The following is a 19,858-nucleotide window of genomic DNA, read 5'->3' as shown; positions in this document are numbered from 1 at the left end:
TTTAGTACACATTTCCCCAAACTCTATCTGAAGGATCAGTACACAAATGGTAAGGTATTCAACCTCCTTAGTCTTGGGGGAACACAAGCAGAAAGCACAGCATGCTCCCATGCCTCAGCCAGAGGGCTGCCTATGGCAGAGGACGATGAGTTATTAGTGCTGCAGAGAATGTGGAGACGTGCCTGTCGTTACTAGGAATATAATATGGTGCCTGCACTCTGGAGAAAAGTTGGAAATTCCTCAAAATTTCAACACAGAATGACCACATGGCCTCATCAACTCTACTCCCCGAGAGATACCCAAGGGGAATGAAAACATATGTCCAAACACAAATTTGTACCCAGAGATTTAAATTAACAGTATTTCTAATAGTCAAGAAAATGAAAACAATTCAAAATATCCATCAATGGATGAACTTTTTTTTTTTTAAATATGGTATAACCCTACAATAGCACTATTTGAGAAATGAAAAAAAGAAAGAAAAAAAAAGCAGCACTAACAGATACCACACACTGTGTGAATTTTTAAAATATCTTGCTAAGCAGGTAGGAGATAGCCTATCTGGTAGAATACTCACTTTATCATGTCTGAAGACCTGGGTTTGAATCCTGGCACTGTGTAGGAGTATTGAACAAAAGGGAAGCATCATGAGTGATGGGCAGTGCTGTGGTGTTTCTCCTTGCTCTGTCTCTGATATTTAAGGGGGAAAACCAGTAATGCTGGGAGTGGTGTAACCAGGCAGGTAAGTGCAAAAAGCCTTGGGTGCAAACAAACAAACACTATGTTAAGTGAAAGAAAGAAAGGCCCAAAGGATTATGCATTTGGATGACACATTTATGGGGAATATCTAGAATGAATGAGAAAACAGAAAGTAGTCCTTCCTGAAAGGGAGGGCAGGAGAGAGATGGGGACTAAGAATAGATTTTTTTGGGGGGAGGAAGACTGTAGTGATATTTGCATAGCCCTGTGGATGTATAAATCCTCACTGCACTGCACATTTTAAATGGGTGAATTTAATATTGTGAATCATTGATACAAAGATGTTAAGAGAAAGGGGAGGGGTGGGAAGGAGGGAGAGAGAGAGAGAGAGAGAGAGAGGGGGGGGGGGAACGAACTCTGCAAGGAACGGCTCCTGTGCATATATTCCTTGACTTTATCTAAAGTCAGCAGCTACTGTGAGAACTAGCGAATCACACATGCAATTTAAATAGCCCATGTCCAGCTCAGTTGCCTTCCACCACAGCTTAACTAGTAAAACAAGTACACAGCACAATATACGACTGCCTGTGTTCACTCAGGCTTCTCGTTTCTCAAGCTATGAATGCTCCTCTGGATGCCTGCGAAGCCAGATGGAAGATGTGCCGACCCAGACTGGAGATGCATGTCCCTCACTGTCAGAGACCCGGCACCTGGTCATGGACTTAATGCTTATTTCTACTTCCTCTCCACTTAACTGCCTTGTTCAGAGTGTTGTCTGTTTTACTGCTTTCTGGCTTTATTTCCTTGTTATACAGGAGTTTAAAAATATAATTAATATTCATTTGCTATAGTTTACACTTGAAGAAGTCTTCACTTGCTAGACTTGTTGAGGCTCCCCCCCACCCCCCCGTCTTGTGTAGATTCCTTGTTTAGAGGGCCCTTTATTAGTGTTTTAAGCTTGAAGGTCGTTTAATACACCTGAGACTTCCTTTCTGGTTGGTTCTTCTCATGGAATTCTGTACTGGGTTGATGAAAACAGTAGCATTTTGTATCTAAGAATAGGTGCTACTGATGTTGAACTTCTACTGTGGATTTTGAGTTCTCTTCTTTTTTCCCAGGATGGTATTTTTAGGTTGTCCCGGTCTTTCCCATTAGGGCTGCAGATGGATTGCCTCTGTGGACAGGGATGGTCTTGGCTGATGGGCAGGGAGTTGCTGTGGCTGTTATGTGTTGGTAACCAGAATACTGGATCACAAAGAAGTTTTCTGTCTTGGTACTAATCACCAAATACTTCTAGATCTCTCCTAGGAGACATAGCAGAAATGTCCTGCTATTAAACTTGCAGGCATATGACATACTCTGACTTTTCAATTATGAATGAGAGTGCATATTTAAAAAATATATATTTATAAGATGAAAACACTGGAGCTTGAAAAAAATCATGTTAAATGAAGTAAGTCAGAAACAGAAGGATGAATATGGGACGATCTCACTCCCAGGCAGAAGTTGAAAAACAAGATCAGAAGAGAAAACCCAAGTAGAACCTGAACTGGAATTGGCGTGTGGCACCAAAGTAAAAGACTCTGGGGAGGGTGGGGGAGAGAATACAGGTCCAAGAAGGATGACAGACGACCTAGTGGGGGTTGGATTGTTATATGGAAAACTGAGAAATGTTATGCACGTACAAACTATTGTGTTTACTGCTGAATGTAAAACATTAGTTCCCCAATAAAGAAATTAAAAAAATAATATGGAAACACCGACAAGACCATAGGAATAGAGGGGTACAATTCCCACCAGCAGAGCTCTGTATCCCATCCCCTCCCCTGATAGCTATCCTATTCTTTAACCCTGTGGGAGGCATGTGAACTTTAAGAGCATGAGGTGTGACGTGCCATGTGCCCCTTCTCCGAACTGGGGGGTAGTGACAGCAAATGACAGGTTCAGTTCCCACCATCGTTGGTCCATGAGCCACCATATTATGTTTCTTCTTAAGCCAAGCTGAAGATGCAGCGTCAACAAGATATAGGTGTTTGTGCAAAGTCACTGAGATTTGTGGGGAGGGAGGTATTCTGCATCATGTTTTGTTTACTTACTCTCTCAACAAGAATCCAGCCCTTTATTTCTTCTGATTCCCGCATGCCTGAGCTCCCACCTGAGATGTCCTTGGATTGCCTAGGTCTTTGTGGGCCTGTTTCTGCAGAGCTGAGGTCTTATGTATGCACAATTTCACTGTTCTGGGCCACTTTTTCTTTCAGCTAGAGAGATAAGAGAAAAAAGCAGAGAAAGGAAGAGACACAACTGCTTGGAAGATGCCTTCAGTTCCACAGAACCTCTTGTGTGGTGCCAGGGCTCAGGTCTGGGCAGTGCACAGTGAGGCACACTCCTTATCTGGCCAGCCATTGCTCTGTGGGCCTCTACAGAGCATTCCAGTGACTTCTTGGCATGCATTGTAAGGTAACCTTGACAGAGGAGGGACACAGCAGTTGTGGGCAATCAGTCAGCCATACTGGAGAGAAAGGTTAGCAGGCTGCTTAAGTCCTGACTAGCGAATACTTCATTGCTAGAGATCCAGACTCACCAGGTCTCAAACACATGGGCTGTATTTGATCTTCAGGGAGACTCCGCTGACCTCATCAGTCAGCTTGAGCGGTGGCTGCCTGATCCATCCTGATTCCCAAGCAGGATGACTGTCACCAGTGGGGGTGTGGTCCTCTCCCCAGTAAATCCCTTCCACCCCCAATTTAGGAACAGTAGCAGCACCAACCTGCTCAATCCTTACACAGGAAGGCAAGTACGAGTAAAAATAGTTTTTGCTCTCAGAATGTATCCCTATGGAAAAAAAGATTGCCTATGAGGTACATGAGGAGAGGATTACAGCACTGGATTTTGTTCTTCTGGGGCAGTTTGAAGAATGGCTGTATTTGAGGCATAGTAGAATGTCAAAGCCGGTGACAAGTGGTATTTGGGACCACAATGATTAATACCTTTTCAGTGGAGTCTACATGTAAACCAGAAACAGACCTCGGAACAGAGTCTGCTTAGGAATGGGAATGATTCCCAAGAGAAGTGGGTCTCAGAGGAAGTTTCTTGGCTTCGTGACTAACAGACCTCAGCACTGGGTGTAGCCAAGGTGCACAGAGTGAGCTGAGAGACTCCTCCAGTGAGGTCCAGCTAGTTAATTTTCTACAGCCCACATGGTGCTTTTGCGACCCATGCCTGGCCCTCGTGCCTGTTTTCACACGTAGCTTTAGCAGAAGTAGCAACACTGCAATGACACCCATTGGTTCTCCTTTCTCAAGAGCACTTGGAGGACAGAGGCATCTGCATAGGGCAGAGTCCATGGCACACACTTGGCTCAGGTGAGGCTGAGTCATAAGGCAGGAGGGGTGGGTGGGCAGGGACTTTAACTGGCTTTTTAACTGTCTCCTGTCTTTCCTAGGAGGAGTGTCCCTGCACATGACACAGAAGGAACCACTGAGAGAGAAAACCCCTGCAATGAAAGGCAGCCCCTCTGTCCACACACCAAGGACGTCACTTTACTTGGCGGCCCCTCCTCCAACCCCAAGTTCACGGCCATGAGGTGGGTGTGAAGAGCAACCAGCAAGAAGAGTCTCATCACCAACTCCCAGAGCACCTTCCTATCCATCAGCAGATGTGCAGATGTCAGATACAAGCCACGTAAGCCTGCACTACCTACAGGATGAATTGGATCTAATTCACAGAGCAGGAGCTACATGTTGGAGGAGGTAGCAAAATAGGTCTTTGGAACAAGTTTCCATTCTTGTGTCTGCCACCAGAGAGGAAAAATCTCTTTGGAGGGACACAAGGTCTCACGAGGACGCCGTAGATAGAGTTTGGTGCCTTTGTGACTATCGGAGAACATTTCATTTTTGCCTAAATGGCTAGAACGTCAAATCGCAGTCAAATCTTCTAAATAAGCCATCTTTCCCGAGTGGGAGCACATTTCCCTGTGAAACTTAGTGTGAACTGCATAAATAGGCTGAATTTAACATGACGAGGGTAGGCGGGGTTATTTCTCCCTTTCTCAACTGGGGTTTAACTTTCTTTGGGATGAAATCATGGAATATTGGAAAACCCCTGGCTGTGTGGATTAGGCTTTCTTCCTGGCTGCTAACATCATATACATAAACATAGACATATGCTCTTCTTTTTTTGGGGGGGGGGGTAAATCCAAGTTATCTTTATCCATGTTGTTCATTGCAGGGGTGTCACCACTCCAGGCTGCCTTTTGAGATGCAAAGGGAGACAGGGCCGGGCAGTGGTGCGCTTTGTTAAGCACATACATTTTAGTGTGCAAGGACCCAGGTTCAAGTGGTGGCTCAGAGTTGCAGGTGCCTCTCTTTTATTTTATTATCTTTTTATTGTTGTTGTTGTTGGATAGAACAGAGAGAAATGGAGAGAGGAGGGGAAGACAGAGAGGGGGAGAGAAAGACAGACACCTGCAGACCTGCTTCACCGCCTGTGAAGCGACTCCCCTGCAGGTGGGGAGTCGGGGGCTCGAACCGGGATCCTTATGCCGGTCCTTGTGCTTTGCGCCACCTGCGCTTAACCCACTGCACTACCACCGGACTCCCTGCCTCTCTTTTATTTTTCTCTATCTTCCCCATCCTCTCAATTCCTGGCGCTATGTAAGATAAACCGCACACGCGCACAAGGAGCTACAAAGGGAGAGAGGGAAAGGCACCACAGCACTGAGGCTTCTCCCAGGGCGATGGAGCCTGGTCTCAAACATGAGACAAAGCAGGCACCTGCCCAAGTGAGCTGTCTTCCAAGCCCCCAAGCATGCTGCTGCTGCTGCTGGTGATGATGAGGATGATGATGATGATTAAATGTGCACCTCCAAACCTGGGGCAAGCAGCTGCGCTGTGCTCCCTTTCTATAAATGCCGTCTACGAGGGCACCGCCGTCTTCCCGGGGAGCCGCTGCTCCTGCTCAGGGCGCCCGGGATTCTCGAACATCCTCTTGGTCGGTCGCCCTCGGCAGGTGAAGCCCGCGCAGGGCCTCGACCCTAGGCTCCAGCCTCCTCCCGCCTCCCTCCCTGAGAAGATGTCCCGCTCGCCCACTCAAGAGCGATCCTCACCACAACCGACCCTGGGAGCGGCCCTACCCTCCACGCCGTATGCACTCAGGACCGCCGCCACTTGGGGGCGACACCCACCCATAGTTCGCCATTTTGAGCGGGCTGCGTGGAGTTTGTCGCCAGAGCGCATGCTCAGACATGGAGGGCTGTGTGCGCACAGGGCGAGCGGGCATGCTCCTCCTGCTCGCTGCTGATTGGACAGTCCTGAGGAGGGCCGTGTGCAAAAGCCCCTTAAAGACTGAGGGGTCGCCTTAACCAATTTTGAGTCAGCCTGTGCTCTTGGTTCCTGTGCTGTCTCCCTTGAGCTTGAGCCTATGTCCTCATAAACCTTGGGGGAAATACTGGAAAATACTGGCCTCTGGCTGGCCCGCTTTCCATTCTCTCCCCACCCTCCCTCTTCCTCCAGCTCTTGACACCAGGGTTATCACTGGGGCTTGGTATATGCACAAGTCCACTGCTCCTGGAGGCCAATTTCCCACTCCCCCATTTCTTTTATTTGACAGGACAGAGAAATTGAGAGATAGATAGATATGCCTGCAGCACTGTTCCACTGCTGGTAAAGCTTCCCCCTTGCAGGTAGAGGTCAGGGACTTGAACCCACATCCTTCCACATGGTAATGTGTGCACTCAACTGTGTGTGCGACCACCTGCCTCCCTCTGGCAATTTCTATTCATCAAAACAGATTTTCTGTCCAGGAGCAGGAGGGAGAGAACAACACAAGACAGAACTTTGGGATGGTCCCTCTCAATCCCACCAGGCTTTTGTTTTCACAGCTTTAAGTTTTGATTGGATGCTATCATTTTGCTTTTTTGCAGTCACCTTGAAATGTCAGATAAGCAATAGATGGCCTTGATATCTACCCCGGCTTCCAGAACCACCCATGCCAGTCTCCTCTACTCAGAAAAGCCCCCAGAATGTAAGCGAGGCAAAGACCCTCCACCACGCTTGTCACCGGCAGGGTAGCAGAGGACATCCAAACCTCTTACATGAGAAACACTTGGGCACAGCCTTCGCCATCACACACATGGACACCTTTGTGCAAAGGTTATTCTTGACTGAGAAAGAGAAACATACAGCAGTTGGCTCACTGGCATGTTTCAGAAGCTGACACTCCAGTTCTTAATCACAGTGGGGAGATGCTTCATTTTGGGTCTCCTTCACACAGGGGTCATTTCCCCCTAGAAACTCCATACCCCATACCTCCAGGTGAGGCACAGAACTTGACATGTGGCAGGAGTTCCAAAATGACAGAGGTGGGGAAGTAGCATAGTGTTTATGCAAAAGATATTTGAGCTTGAGGCTCAGGGGTCCCAGGTTCAATTTCTGACATGATTATAAGTGAGAGCTGAGCACTGCCATGGTCAAAGTAATAATAATAATAATATCACAGAATAAAAATGGGGCCTGTGATTCTACCCATATTTAGAAGAGAGAAATGGTGTCAATCTCTCCTCCTGCCCCTTTTAAGGACTTTTTTTTTTTTAACACTGAGATTTAGAACCAACAGAGGGTTGGATTGAGTCAGGAAGAAGAACAGGGCCTTCCTAACTCATTTTGGGTGGCTGAGTGCCTGCCAGGGAAAACTGGATCTCTAAAGCTTGTTGTTCCTTCTCAAATGTTTCAAGGATACCAAACATTCCCTACCGACAGAGGCAGGCAGGAGACCCTGGCCACAGAGGCTCTGTTTTTGGGAAGCCTTCAGAACTCAGTTTGGCCCCAGATTTTCAGTCATCTTCCAAGGACTGAAGACTGTGTAAAACACAGATGTTTGGGTTGACTTCCCTGCACTTTTCACTGTCTTCTGGAGCATTCCCCACCCTCCAGCAACAGACTCAAAAGGGAAACTGACTGGAGCAGGCAAGGAACTGGCTTTTAGGGGCAAACAGAGTGTCTTCATTACACTTCTGAAAGTTATAGGGAACCCCATGTAATGTCCAAGAAAGCTGGTGCCAACGCTGTCACAGGCATCATGGTCACCCTGGGTCTTTGTGCAGGAAGATTGTATAAATGTTTTTATTTTGGGAAACACACACACACACACACACACACACACACACTAGATCATTGTCCTTGTTTTCTGAAGCTTCTTTCCTTTTTAAAATGCAGTACCATTGAGCTGCCTCCCTGACCCAACTTTCATGCTAATTTTTGAGAGAGAGACCTACCCCCTTAGTGCTGTCCATGGTGCTCCCATGTGGGGCTGGGGATGAACCCCAAGGCCAGAGCATAGCAAGGCATGTGCTTTATTTGCTGAGTCATCTCTTGGGTCCTGATTATGCTATTTAAAAATAAATAGGGGAAGGGTGGAGTGGGTGGTGGGACATCCGATTAAATGCACCATTTCCATGTGCAAGGACCTGGGTTTGAGCCCCTGCTCCCCAACTTCGAGGGGATAGTTCATGAGTGGTGAAGCAGGCTTTCAAGTATCTCTTCTTTCTCCATATCTCCCCCTTCTCTTTCAATTTCTCTCTGTCCTATCAAATAAAAATAGAAAAAAAAAAAAAAGGAAAGAATGGCTGCTAGGAGCAGTAGATTCATAGTACCAGTATGGAACCCCAGCAATAATCCTGGTAGCAATTAAAATAATAAATAAAGTAAATAAGGGACTGGGGGGACGTCAGTGATATATCCTCTTGCCACCTTGCATACATGAAGCTCAGTGCTGTGGCCTCTGTTACTTTCGCTTTCTGCCTCTATAAAAACAAAACAAAACAAAACACCCACGCCGGATTGTGGATTGGATTTCTGTTTATCTGTGTGGTGTTTGAATGTCTCTGTCATATTCACCCTTTAGGTGAGTCTTGTGCTCACCCCATTAAGTACCAACCCAGATAACCCCCAAGGCATCGCACACTGGAGCTACCCTCCTGCAGGACCTGTGGTCAGAAATGTTCTCCCAGGTCTGGGCAGGGCCACCGCCAGCTGTCACCATGATTCCCACAGAAAGTCTCTGCAGCCTGTCACCTGAATGCCGGGCTGGGGCTGGGAGATGCTGAGCTGGGGAGCTGGGAGGCCCTGACCCTGTGCAGGCCCAGTTAGGAGAAGTGGCTCAGCCTTCCCACGACACACAGTTTTAGGGATGCATGTCCACAGTCCCCTACATTAGCTAGCAGGGAAGAGAGAGAGAGAGAAAGGGAGATAGAGAGAAAGGGAGAGAGAGAAAGGGAGAGAGAAAGGGAGAGAGAAAGGGAGAGAGAGAGAGAAAGGGAGAGAGAGAGAGAAAGGGAGAGAGAGAGAGAAAGGGAGAGAGAGAAAGGGAGAGAGAGAGAGAGAGAAAGGGAGAGAGAGAGAAAAAGGGAGAGAGAGAGAAAGGGAGCTAGAGAGAGAGAGAAAGGGAGAGAGAGAAAGGGAGAGAGAGAAAGGGAGAGAGAGAGAAAAAGGGAGAGGGAGAGAGAGAGAAAGGGAGATAGAGAGAGAGAGAGAGAGAGAGGAAGGGAGAGAGAGAGAGAAAGGGAGATAGAGAGACAGAGAAAGGGAGAGAGAGAAATGGAGATAGAGAGAGAGAGAGAAAGGGAGAGAGAGAGAGAAAGGGAGATAGATAGATAGAGAGAGAGAGAGAGAGAGAGAGAAAGGGAGAGAGAGAGATAGGCTGACCACAGCACAGAAGCTTCCTTCAATGTGGTGTGGGCCGGGCTTGAACCTGGGTCGTGCATATGGCAAAGCAGCGCACTATGCAGGTGAACTATTGCTATTTCGCTGGCACTCCGTTGAATTCTAATTCATCAGAATCACGATTTGAATAGAAGATGGGCTAGTGTGAGGCTTCTCGGGGAGCACCAAGGCCCTGTGGGTCTGGGAGCTACTAGTAACTTGGTGGGGGGGGGGGGTTAAGGACTGTGCCTTCAGGCACCTAGAGAGCCTGGCTCCCCGGAAAATGCCAGGTCACAGGCTGCTGCAACCTGACATGCAGGAACAACTGCAGTCAGTGACATTAAGATCAAGGACAGAGCCCACAACAGCGCCCCTCCTCACCGCCCAGCACCCCACATTACCTGTCCCCCGAGCATGGCTGAAGTCACCCTTCACCACGCGGCACGTCTTGCCGTCCCCACTGCAGACTCCACACCGGTCTTCCTTGGCCGCTGACCCGATGATGCCATCACATCCGATTTTCTAAAGGGCCAGAGGGCGGTGGGGTTACTGGGGTTCATGCCAGAGGGGCTTGGTAGAGAGTGCTCAGCAGACCCATGACGAGCTCAGAGGCCCAAGGGAATTTTGTTTTGTAACCTACGGGGGTCCACAAAATAGCTCACTTGGGTAGTGCCCTACTTTGTCATGTGCACAGCCCAGGCTCTGGCCTGCCCTCCCACTGCACTGGGGGAAGCTTTGGTGCTGTAGTCTCTCTCACTCTCTGTTCAAGATGCTATGTGTCCCTCTGCTCTGGGCCATTTTCTGGAGGAACACAGATGGCCAGATACAATTCCTACACTGCAGCCTCCAATGCTGAGCCCGGGACACACACAGTGACAAGCGAGACCCTGACTGGAACATGCAGGCTGCATGTGTGCAGAAGCTACCAGTCCTCCTGAAGGAGTCAAGCATGGCTGGGGCCGCTTATATCCGGACTGCCCTTCCATTCTATCCACACACAACCCCCCCCCCCCCCATAGCCCCATGGTTAGTAGTTCCCAAGCCAGTCGGGTATTTAGAGGAATGTTAACTTGATTCCCTTATTTCTAGACACTGACAGTAGGGCTCATTAGGGAGAAGACTCCTGAATTATAGAAGCTCACTGGGAAAAAAAAAAAGGACAAATATTTGTGTCTCCCCTCAGCTCCAGCCTGCTCCCATTTTTACGAGTGCTGTTAAGTCTCATTTCAGCATGTTAAGTAATTTGTGACTCACTGAAATAAAACTGAACTCAGGCCTCATAAAAGTGGAATCAAATGGGATTTCCATGCTTCCCAGGATGGTCTGAATCAGCTTTCTATCTGGAACCAAGAACGCCATGTTGGAGGCTCTATTCCTGACCAGTAACTGGTCACTTTGCTCCCTGAGATCTCCCTGTATCCCTTCTACTAGCCCTAAATTGCAACCTGCAGCGCCGAAGGCAACAGAGGAGAAAGCTACGGACTAAACCAGAGTGACATTTTTTTTAGTGCTGTCTAATAATGTGGGTGACCTCTGCCTTTTTTCCTGTTGTAATTAATTATAATAAGTGCACAGGAAGTTGTACAGTTTTTTCTACGATAACTAGTTATATCAGTGCCTAGGGACAGACCTTCAGCTCACCAAGTGTCTGAGGGTTTTTATTACTATTCTTTTTAACCAATTGCTGTCCCATGACTTTTTTTTCTTTTTCTTTTTTACTCTGATTATCACTGGGGCTCAGTGGTGACTGCTTGACTCCACTGTTCCCAGAGGCTATTTTTTTCCCCTTTCTTTTTCTTATACAAGCAGAGGAAAACAGAGATAAGGGAAGAAAGAGAACTGCAGCACCACTCCACTGCTCCTGAAGTCCTCCTCCAAAAGTTGGAACTAAGAACTTGAACCCGGGTCTTCGCACATGGTAATGTGTGCGATCTACCTGGGGTGTGACGCTGACCAACTTCTTAACCGATTTTCTTTGCCTTGATCATTCACAAGTACCACAGGAATTCAGAACATTTCATTTAGGTGACTACTGTAGTAAAGCACAAGCACTGTATTTGTAGTTAATGTCTTAAAATCTTATTCCTGCATCCTGCATTTTTTTTTCTTCCCTGAGGGGTTAACCACTGGCTTTGGTGAGAATGGGGTTTGAACCTGAAGGTCTGCCTGCCTCAGAGCCCAGGTGCAGAGCCCCTACACCAGGTCAGCACTCTTGCATCCTTCATTAAAAAAATTAAATATTTATTTATTCCCTTTTGTTGCCCTTGTTGTATTGTAGTTATTGTTGTTGTTATTGATGTCGTTGTTGTTGGATAGAACAGAGAGAAATGAGAGAAGAGGGGAAGACAGAAAGGGGGAGAGAAAGATAGACACTTGCAGACCTGCTTCACCGCTCGTGAAGCAACTCCCCTGCAGGTGGGGGGGGGGAGCTGGGGGCTCAAACTGGGATTCTTAAGTGGGTCCTTGCGCTTTGCGCCACATGCGCTTAACTCACTGCGCTACCACCTGACTCCCTGCATCCTCCATTTAAAATTTTTTTTTAAATATTTATTTATTCCCTTTGGTTGCCCTTGTTGTATTGTAGTTATTAGTGTTGTTGGATAGGACAGAGAGAAATGGAGAGAGGAGAAGACAGAGGGGGAGAGAAAGATAGACACCTGCAGACCTGCTTCACTGCCTGTGAAGCGACTCCCCTGCAGGTGGGGAGATGGGAGCTGAACCGGGATTCTTATGTCGGTCCTTGCGCTTTGCGCCACCTGTCCTTAACCTGTTGCGCTACCGTCCGACTCCCGCATCCTCCATTTTTATAATAAAACCTTATTAATTATGACTTTCCTCCTTTGGATTTTGTTGTGAGAATTAAGAGTGGCTCAATGATGAGCTTTATAGTATCTCTCTGAAGAAAGGGTTCTGTTAGCATAAGTTCAGATACATCTAGGCATGGGGACTTCATGTGTGCACAGTACCACTGCTCCTGGACCAATATTTCTCATCTTTTCACTTCAGATAGAGATGGAGATGAGAGAGAGACAGGCACAGAGAGACATCACAGAACGGCTGCACCATCTATGGAGCCTCCCCTGGTGCCATGTTGCTCTCAGGAATTGTCAGGCCTCGAACACGGTGCACCCTACCCAGTGAGCTATCTCCTGGCTGCGGATCATATTTTTAAAGTTCTTTCAGACACTGCATTGTTTCTCCAGGGCTGAATCTTAACACAGTGCTTGTGGGTGGGTGTTGCCACCGCTCCAGCACCAGGAGCCTTCTGCTCTGGCTGGAGAGCTGCCTGGATTTGGCAGGCCGCTGTGGGCACAGCCATGTTGAGGAGACGTGACTTGTTTGAACCAACAGGCCTGGGGGTCTCAGTGCAGGGGGGTTGGTCAGGGTGCCCCACAGCAGGATGCATCTGAGACAGGCTGGGGGAGCGAGGGGCTCCAGAAAGGGTCGCATGCCACCCCCTCAAGTCATGTGCAGGGCAGGCTCCAGGATGCTGAGGGACATCTGGGCTAGTGCAGACTGAAGTTGCTCACCAAAGAGGCTGCCATCTGCCCCAGAACAGGGAAGAGTCTCCTTGGCAAGGAGCTCTGGACAGAGAAGCCCAGGCTTCTTAGAAATGCCTCCAGGGCACCGGCGATATAGCTCACTTAGATAGTGAAGCTTTGGTGCTGTGGTCCCTTCTTTTTCTAGTCCCACTGTGGATTCTTTGGGCTCTGCAGGGAAGACAGACTCCCCACGGGTTGAGGGCTGTCTACCAGGATTGTTCTGGAAGCCACCTTTGTGTCTCAGTCTTCCTTGGACTCACAGCTGCCTGAGTTCTGAGACAAGGTGAGAACCAAGGAGAGGTCCACTATCCCCAGAGCTTTCCAAGTGTTGCCCACAGTGCTCCATGAAATGCCAGGGCTCGAACCCACAGCTCTGTGGTCTATACTACGAGAACCAAACCACCTCCTGGATGGATTTTTGTCATCTCCTCCTCCTCCTTTCCTCCTCTTATTCCTCCTCCTTCTTATTCTTCCTCTTCTTCTCCTTCTTCTAAAGCCCTGAAGCTCAATGCTGACACTATGAATCCAGCACTCCTGGAGGCCATTCCCTCCCACCCCATTTTATATGACAGGACAGAGAAAAATTGAGAGGGTAGGGAAAATAGAGAGGGAGAGAAACACCTGCAGACCTACCTGAAGCATCCCTCCTACAGGCGGGCCCCAGCTTGAACCAGGTTCTTGTGCATTGTAGCACATCTGCTCAGCCAGGTGTCCCACTGCCCCACCCCCAGATTTTTCACTTCTTAAATGCTATGGATCCTGTGTTAATGAATCACAGACCACTGACTTGAGGATGAGCATGGGAGGATCCCATGGCTGGAAGGGTTCCCCAAAGCCAGGCCTTTTTAGCTCCCCAGAATCAACCTGTGAAAGGACTTGTGGACAACAGGATTCCAGCCTCATGAGAGTCTCCCCTGCCCGTCTGCTGCAGTCTAAGTGATTCCTAGACCTCCCGTGTGACAATCCATGTTTCAGCCCTTCTGTCTCTGCAATGGGGGAGGGAGCCTTCCCACATGCACAGCCCCTTAGCACCCAAGGAGGATGTGTCACCTGGCAGCGGCCATGCACGCAGAGGTCAGTCTCGTAGGGCCCACAGGGCGTGCCGTCCAGGACCCTGTCGGCCACCAGCAGAGGGGACTCCTTCCCGAGGGGAGAGCAGTAGAGCTCACAGGGCTTATCTGCAGAGAAAGAGGGGATGCATACTGACTCTGGACCGGGGTCTGGGCCCTAAGGAGGGTGAGGGCATACAGCCTGAATGCCACACCTGTTCCTCAGAGACTCTCACTCGCCTTGGAGCTGAGCCGGTAGAGAAAGACCCCTCTGACTCTAGGGACAGAAAGGCAGAGTGGCAGAGAATTAAAGAAAAAAACTGTTTTAGGGGGCTGGGTGGTAGTGCAGTGGGTTAAGTGCACATAGTACAAAACGCAAGGACCTGCACAAGGATCCCAGTTCGAGCCCCAGCTCCCCACCTGCAGGGGGGTCACTACACAGGTGGTGAAGCAGGTCTGCAGGTGTCTCTCTTTCTCTCCTCCTCTCTATCTTCCCTCTGTTCTCAACTTCTCTCTGCCCTATACCAAAAAAAAAAAAAAAAGCCTCCAGAAGCAGTGATTCGTAGTACAGGCAATGAGCCCCAGCAATAACCCTGGAGGCAAAAAGAAAACAAAACAAAACTGTTTTAAATTTTCAGAGAGAGAGAGAGAGATCAGAGTACAGGAGTTTTCTCTAATGCTGTGACATTCTCAAGTGGTGTCAGGTCTTGAACCTAGGCCCTGTGCATGACAAGGCATGCCCCTTACCTGGTGAACTATCACTGGACCTTTCATATTCTTTAAGGCATTAAAGATGCCAGGCAGAAAATACGGAAACAATCTGAATGCCTAATGACAGAAGACTAGATAAAAAAGTTATCGGACATATAGTCAGTGGAATACTACTCTGCAACCCAAAGATGAGATTGGATCAGTTGGAACAAAATGGATGGAATCGGAAGTGATTGTGCTCAGTGAAATAAAGAGGTGAAGGACAATTACCCAGATCCTTACAGGTGGTAATGTTACACTCTACTGGATGCAACATCATGTGACCCTGGCTTATGGCTATAGGTCTTACTATGGTGTAGACAACATTTAATTTTGAAAACATAACCTGAGTGTAGCTGGGCCAATCAGATTCTGTTTCACTCACAGCCAGACCTCACCTGATTGGCCCAACAGTGGGCAACTGGCTCCGGGTGAATGAATCAGCCTCTCTCCCTCAGTTGATTGGACTAGCAGAGGACACCTGCCTGGAGCTAAATCTAAGTCTCACTCCCAGGAAGTCAGCACTGAAATTCAGATACAGAGAGGGCATCTCTGTGCAGGGCTGCCGGCTCCCAAAAGAACTGTCATTAGGAATCTAGCAAGCTCTGAAAATTGGCAACTACTGAATATTTCCTAAAAATCTGTGACACATACTTGGCAGCAGAACCAGCCTTGGCTGACATGAGGCTGTCAGTTGTGTTTGATATCTCACTTAAGAGACTATTCATGGGTTACCTTCCAGAAAAATTCATGTGTCCGATGAAAGGAGCTCCTCTCCTTTCAGGAGATATTAAACCCTCCCAGGAGATATTAAATCATGTATGTTTGGGGCTGGAAGACAACTCACCCTTTACAACACACGCATTATCATGCACAGGGTGCCGGGTTCAAGCCCGGGCACCATAATGGAGCACCATGGTCGGTTCCAGAGGGGGCTCTGTGGATGATAAAGCAGTTTTTTGGTGTCTTTCCTGTCTTCTCTCTCACTCAAATAATGAAAGAATCAGCCTGGGGAGGCTTCTCAGGGGTTATATCATGCATATATGGGGCCCAGACCCCACACTAAAAGAAACACGGGTGGGGGAAGTATCTCGGCTGGTAGAAGACCAGACTTACATGCCCGAGGCTCCAGGTTTGGTTCCTGGTGCGACATGTGCCGAAGTGAAGCTCTAGCTTCTCTTTCTCATATGAAACTTGCTTTCTCATGTGACTTCAATAATAAAATTAATATTTTACAATAAGTTACCTAAAGTTGATACACTACTGCCACCTAACAACTAAAAAGATCTGAACTCTGAATCATGTCTGATCTTAAAAAGAAAGATAAGAGGTTTGATAGTGCAGTGGGTTAAGCACGCACATGGCACGAAGTGCAAGGACTGGCATAAGGATCCCTGTTCGAGCCCCCGGCTCCCCATCTGCAGAGGGGTTGCTTCACAAGCGGTGAAGCAGGTCTGAAGGTGTCTATCTTTCTCTCCCCCTCTGTCTTTCCTTCCTCTCTGTCGTATCCAACAACAACAGCAATGGCAACAATAACAACAAGGACAACAAAATGGAGAAAATAGCCTCCAGAAGCAGTAGATTTGTAGTGCAGGCACCAAGCCCCTGGAGGGAGGGGAAAAGAAAAAGAAAAAGAAAAAGAAAGATAAGAGATAGAAAAGTGCATGGAAGGCATCACGGGCCACACCTGGCCTGCATGTGGACAAATTGTGAGAAAGGCAGTCCTCAGTGGGGGCATAAAGAACAGATGTACAGATACAGATTTTGGAAGCAAGTCTCATACCACTGCTGGGCTACATTTATCTTCAGATAGACTGGGATAGACCGGAGCATTGGAGCTTCCTCTAGTGTCATGGCTCTCTCCATGTGGTGCTGGGGTTCAAATTTGGACTGTGCACGTGGCACTGCAAACACACCATCTGGTGAGCTCTCTCTCCAGCTCCAAATTCTTGCATCCTTGTAGCCAGTTCCTTCTCTCTGGTTAAGCAGCTCCAGTTAGCCTGGCTGAGTTGGAGCGAGAGAGCAGCTCTGACCTTCGGGGAGCGCAGACACAGCCTCCGCCAGGCTCTCTGCCTCTCGGGTGGGCACCTGGCCTGCTGGCCTGGGCTGGGAGGCCTGAACTCTTGAACGTTTCCATGAGATTCCACGGGGCAAGCAGACACGGGGTGGGTTTGGAAAGGGGCCATCTTCATGGGGCTCAGTCGGCTGGCCTCTCCAATGGGAAGTCTTTTCTGAGGGGAGCTTTTGTCTGCTTTTGGAGGGGGCCTGGCTTTGTGGTCCCGAGGCCTCCCTCGGAAAATCTACCTCTGCAAGAATTTCTCTTGCAACCAGAGAGAAGAAAAAACACATAGAGGGCTCCTCCTGTTTCTCAAACCCTGTGGAACTCGCCAAGGAATTCCGCGGTGATAGCACTGCTCTGAATAGGCCAGTCAGCCCAGGCTTCAGGAGAGTTCAAAGCCCAACCACAGGAATTGTTCCTCTCCTGGGCAAGCCTGGGTCAGGCTTTTCTGAGGCTGGCTTTGGAGGGAACACTCACCATCTGTCTTCTCCCTCTGCCCTCTGAATCAGTCATTGAGGGTCTTGTGTTCACCCTCTGTGAAAGACTCTTGAAGGAAAAGGCTGTTTCTGTTTCCACTGATGACTGGAAGGAATTCAAAGATGTGAGAAAACCCTGGCACCCTCTCCTCCCCCCACCCCACCAGGATATGTTGGGGTGACACTAGCAAAGTCTTCAACTTGAGGTCTTGCCTTCAAAGGCCAAGTGCCTCCTGCCTGTTGGCAGTTTCTCTCCAGCAGGGCTGGGCCTTCAGATCAAAGATGGGGGCGCTCTAGCTGCCTTGATTTACAGCTCTGGAAGAAAAAGGGCAGAGTGCAAGTGGGTGAAAAGACATTCTGAGCTCCTCCAATGGCTCCACTGTGTGGCTTCCTGGAAGAGGGGGTGGTGAGCAGGCCTTGGTCTTGGCTGCTGAGCTGATAAGGGCCCTTGAAGGGCACCAAGATCTAAAATGATCGGTGGTGAAAAGGAGCTTGCTCCAGGAGGCCGACACACCCAGTTAAGCACACGTAGTATGAAGTGCAAGGTCTTGCGCAAGGATGCGGGCTGGAGCCCCTGGCTTCCCACCTGCAGGGGGCGTTGTTTCACAAGCGGCGGAGCAGGTCTGCAGGTGTCTCTCTCCTTCTCTCTCAATTTCTCTCTGTCCCATCAAATAAAATGGAAAAAGTGGCTGCCAGGAGCTGTGGGTTTGTAGTGACAGTACCAAGACCCAGCAATAACTCTGGAGGCAAGGGAACAACAACAACAACAACAAAAAAAAACCGGAGTTTTTTCCAGAACTTGCGGATATAGGTGGAGTGCTGGACACTGAGGGGGGTGAGAAAAACACCCAAGCAAGAGTCCAGGGAAAGAATGATGACTCTGTGAAAAAGGGAATCCGCTACACTGCTAGTGCGGATGCAAACTGGTGAGCCCTTTGGAAGATTGTACGGAGAGTCCTTACACAAATCAAACTGGAACCACCTTATGGTCCAGCAATACCACTCTTAGGCACGGATTCAAAGGACACTCCAACACTAGTTTGAACCCCTAGTTTACACATGTGAACCCCTGTATTTCTAGCTACGTTATTCACAGTAGCCTAAGAGTGAAAGCAGCTTAAGTGCCCATCAACAGATGACTGGCTAGAGAAGTTATGGGATATATTGAATAGAATACTACTCTGAAATGATAATAATAATAATAATAATAATAAACCACATGATTTTGTGTCCTTTGGAACAAAATGGATGGAATTAGAAATTATGCTCAGTGAAATAAGTAAAGAGATGAAAGACAATCACTGGATGGTTTCACTCGTATGTGGAATCTAGAGATATGATACACATGAACCTGTAAAAAAAAAAAAGCTAATCATCTCTAAACTTGTGAGAACTCTGGCAGTTATCTCTGGGAAGTAGGAGGTTTGGGACAGAACTTTGGTGGTGGGTGCAGTGTGGAGCTATACGCTGTGATCTTACAATCTTGTAACCCGCTATTAATCAGAAATAAATGGGAAAGGGTGAGCCTGACTAGGTCTGCCCTCATCCTGCTCCAGGGCAGGGCACCCAGGCATGCAGGAGGGTGGCCTGGGCACAGCTGGAGGTCACAGCACTGGATACACGGAAGTTGCTTCTCACTCAGGGACCTGAGTGTGGCATTCCTGTCCCTGTCCATCCTCACTTCTCTGCAAGGAAGCCAGGGGAGGCTGCACTTCTGCTGTGAGCTGGCCGGTGACAGTGCTGATACACTCAGAGCTCCCTAAGGGAATATTTTGTTGTTGCTGTTAGGTTTACTTCTTTCTTTTCTCTTCCTGCCTGCCTGCCTTCCTTCCTTCCTTCCTTCCTTCCTTCCTTCCTTCCTTCCTTCCTTCCTTCTTTATCTTTCTTTCTTTCCTTCTTTCTTTGTTTTTTGTCGCCAGGTTTATCACTGGGGTTCAGTGCCTGCACAACTTCCCAGCTCACAGTAACCATCCCCTCCCACTTTTTCCCATTCTTTTAATTTTGCCTCCAGGGTTATTGCTGGGGCTTGGTGCCTGCACTATGAATCCACTGCTCCTGGAGGCCATTTTCCCCATTTTTTGTTGCTCTTGCTACCCTTGTCGTCATCATTACTGTTGTTGTTGTTATTGATGTTGTTGTTGTTGTTGGACAGGACAGAGAGAAATGGAGATAAGAGGGGAAGACAGAGAGGGGGAAAGAAAGATAGACACCTGCAGACCTGCTTCACCGCCTATGAAGCGACTCCCCTGCAGCTGGGGAGCTGGGGGCTCGAACTGGGATCCTTATGCCGGTCCTATACTTCACACCATGTACACTTAACCCGCTACACTACCACCCAACTTCCTTTCCCTTTCTTTATGATAGAGGGTAAGCGACACAGATAGAGAGGAAGAGAGAGGCAGAGAGGAGGGACTCCTGCAGCACCACTTTCCCTCTTGTGAAGCTTCCCTCCTGCAGGGGGGGGGGCTGGGATTTGAACACACATCCTTATGCATCGTAATACATGTGCTCTGCCAGGTGAGCCACTACCTGTCCCCAGAGATTGTCCATCCCTCCCTCCCTCCCTCCCTCCCTTCCTTCCATCCAT

General features: G+C 48.5%; 1 protein-coding gene across 3 annotated transcripts in view; it reads right to left on the bottom strand.

The window, feature by feature from the left end:
* Window positions 1-19,858, bottom strand: part of ADAMTS17 (ADAM metallopeptidase with thrombospondin type 1 motif 17) — a 332,233-nt gene that overhangs the window by 183,640 nt on the left and 128,735 nt on the right. For all 3 annotated transcript variants that reach the window (XR_009546590.1, XM_060179312.1, XM_060179313.1), the window contains exons 14-15: window positions 13,988-14,115; window positions 9,797-9,917 (exon numbers count right to left, since the gene is read on the bottom strand). Coding sequence is in view for 2 of the 3 variants with exons in the window: in XM_060179312.1 (XP_060035295.1) it covers window positions 9,797-9,917; window positions 13,988-14,115 (249 nt within the window). In the remaining variant the exon portion in view is untranslated. The remainder of the gene's footprint in view (window positions 1-9,796; window positions 9,918-13,987; window positions 14,116-19,858) is intronic.

Source organism: Erinaceus europaeus, chromosome 20 (assembly GCF_950295315.1).
Source record: "Erinaceus europaeus chromosome 20, mEriEur2.1, whole genome shotgun sequence".
In the NCBI taxonomy this organism is placed as follows: domain Eukaryota; kingdom Metazoa; phylum Chordata; class Mammalia; order Eulipotyphla; family Erinaceidae; genus Erinaceus; species Erinaceus europaeus.
The sequence above is the reverse complement of the archived record's forward strand: the minus strand, read 5'-3'. Positions and strand labels throughout refer to the sequence as shown.